This window comes from Aplysia californica, unplaced genomic scaffold (assembly GCF_000002075.1).
Source record: "Aplysia californica isolate F4 #8 unplaced genomic scaffold, AplCal3.0 scaffold00185, whole genome shotgun sequence".
In the NCBI taxonomy this organism is placed as follows: domain Eukaryota; kingdom Metazoa; phylum Mollusca; class Gastropoda; order Aplysiida; family Aplysiidae; genus Aplysia; species Aplysia californica.
The window spans coordinates 536,586-539,121 of record NW_004797455.1 but is presented as its reverse complement, the minus strand read 5'-3'; the positions used below and the strand labels follow the sequence as shown (position 1 = coordinate 539,121).

The 2,536-nt window shown below is 37.5% G+C and overlaps 1 protein-coding gene across 1 annotated transcript in view; it reads right to left on the bottom strand.

Moving 5' to 3' along the window:
- The window catches only part of LOC101863512 (Kv channel-interacting protein 4), a gene marked incomplete in the record, with an annotated part of 53,163 nt that overhangs the window by 41,923 nt on the left and 8,704 nt on the right, over nt 1–2,536 (bottom strand). Inside the window, 1 exon segment of the mRNA XM_035969806.1 lies at nt 1,336–1,686. Coding sequence (XP_035825699.1) covers nt 1,336–1,369 — 34 coding nt within the window.

Sequence of the window (2,536 nt, the reverse complement as noted above, 5' to 3'; positions counted from 1 at the left end):
TCTGTCTGTCTGTCTGTCTGTCTGTCTGTCTGTCTGTCTGTCTGTCTGTCTGTCTCTCCTGTCTCTCTCACTCTCTCACACACACACGCACACCGACACACCCACACACATATACACACACAAATACTAACAAACACGTATACATACACACATGCAAACACACTCTATACATTTGCGTGAAAAAACTATACATGTATGTAAACACTCTATGGTTTACAGCATCATGCTCACGTACATACTCTGGCCAAAACGTCCATTACGTTTACATTTTCCTGTCGTTTAAAAAATCTAGATAGAGTAATAGTAGAGTAAGGCACTGAACAAACAATCTCAAGATAACAGTAGTAGTGGCAATAGCAACAACAACAGCAGCTACAACAACAACAACAACAACAACAGCAGCAGCAGCAAAAGAAAAATCACCACCACAACAACAATGACGCTGACGATAACAACAAAAATAATAGCAGAACAACAACAACAGCAGGAACAACAACAACAACAACAACAACAACAACAACAACAACAACAACAACAGCAACAACAACAACGTCTACAAAAACGACGAGTACGAAGCGGACGACGATGACGAAGGCAGCAGCAGCAACAACAGTAACCTACACAAATATAAACAAAGTACTTTCTCATCCTCTATATGAAAAGGCACCCACATGCACATTGGAAGCATATTTAAAAAAAAATAAAGACTACTAAAACTGTTCTTAAAAATAAGGAGCAAAGGTTCTGATGAATCTTATCATAGTTTCTTTTAACACCTAACTCGGCCCAAATAATACTTCATTATGTATTTCTATGGCCGGCCTTACGTTGTGAGGATTTCGAGGCTCAGGTCTGCATGAAAAAAGAGCTGGATAGAAATAAATATGGTAAGTAGAACATGGAGAAAAGGCACCACACATCCACGAGGAAGGTTAGAACTTACAAGCAGCACCACGTAAACATGATAGGACAGCGACGCATTCATATTTACCACCCCTCTGGATATTAATTCTTTTTTAATTTTGTTGTCCTGTGTCCTTTTTGGGTGCCATGATCTAATTCGTATCAGCCAGTCATTGACTCAACAAGAGTGTGAGTAAGTTAGTAAAATGATACTTCAATGCGACGATGGAACAATACGAGAATATAGATAATAATGATCAGATCTATTGATTAGTATATTGATTATTCAATTTAGTAATTTGTTTTTCTAGCTTTTGTAGTACATTCTAGCGCATCACCTTCCCTCCCAGGAAACCCTATGATTCTGATTTCTTATTGTGTGTTATATCACAATACAACATGATCACAGAGAGCGAGATGGGAGTGTCTTACCTCCAATGTGAACCTTTTCGTAGATCTGCCCCATGGCTGTTGTCGTGGCCTCCCATTAGCAATCAGTTCTCACTCATCGTTGAACAAGGAACGTGAATTGTTGTATGAAGCTAGTAAATTTTCTTGGTACTGCTCCTTACACTTTCAGGTCTTGTTAGTCATAAATTACTTTTGCCACATTTCTTTTGTCTTAGGCTTATGCAAGAGTGTCCAGTCCGTCCCCAAAAAAGGTTTTTTTTTCTTGTTCACGGAATCGTTTTCTCGAAATATTACAGATCCAGCACAATGACAAGGCTGTGATTCATAATCAGGTCAAATTAGTTTAAGTTTTTGTGGTTAAGACGGAGAGAACTGTTCAAAAGGAAGATGAAATGGCTTACATGTGTACAGTTTTCTTAAAAAGATGTAGTCGAAGAAATAAACACGCGCATTTTACTAGTACACATGTACACAAAGATATACACATACACAAACATACATACAGCGACTCATTGCGCGCAAGCACGCACCCCCCCCCCCCTCCACGAACTCTTTTAACACCAATAAAATAGTCACATTTTGGTACCCAAAAGCATCTCATGTACAATATATCAAGAACACATTTACCCATCCATCCATCAATCCATCCATCCATCCATTTATCTATCTATCCATCCATCCATCCATTCCATTATATATCACATTCATCGAAACTCCCCTCCATCTTTCCACCCGTCATTCCTTTTTGTCTGTCTGTTCATCCCTTCCAGAAAGTAGATGATATAGTAATAAGCGGTTATAGTCAATAAGGATAAGATAAGATAAGATAAGATAAGATAAGATATTACAACATAAGATAAGATAGATAAGGAAATGTGAGATAAGGTAAAACAGGATGAGAAGAGATGAGATAAGATTAAAGTATTGACATGGGGCGGAAAAGTACGTAGCTGATGCATCTAACCTCGCAAAAGTTTTTCTATTATAAAAACTTGACTCATTCATCATTCACATCAATGTTTATTTCAGAAGCAAGGATGGTATAGCCTTAAAATATTCCTTATCATTACACGTTTTCTCTGGTCCACGCATAAACTATCTATCTATCTATCTATCTATCTATCTATCTATCTATCTATCTATCTATCTATCTATCTATCTATCTATCTATCTATCTATATCTATCTATCTATCTGTCTGCCTGTCTGTCTGTCTATCTATC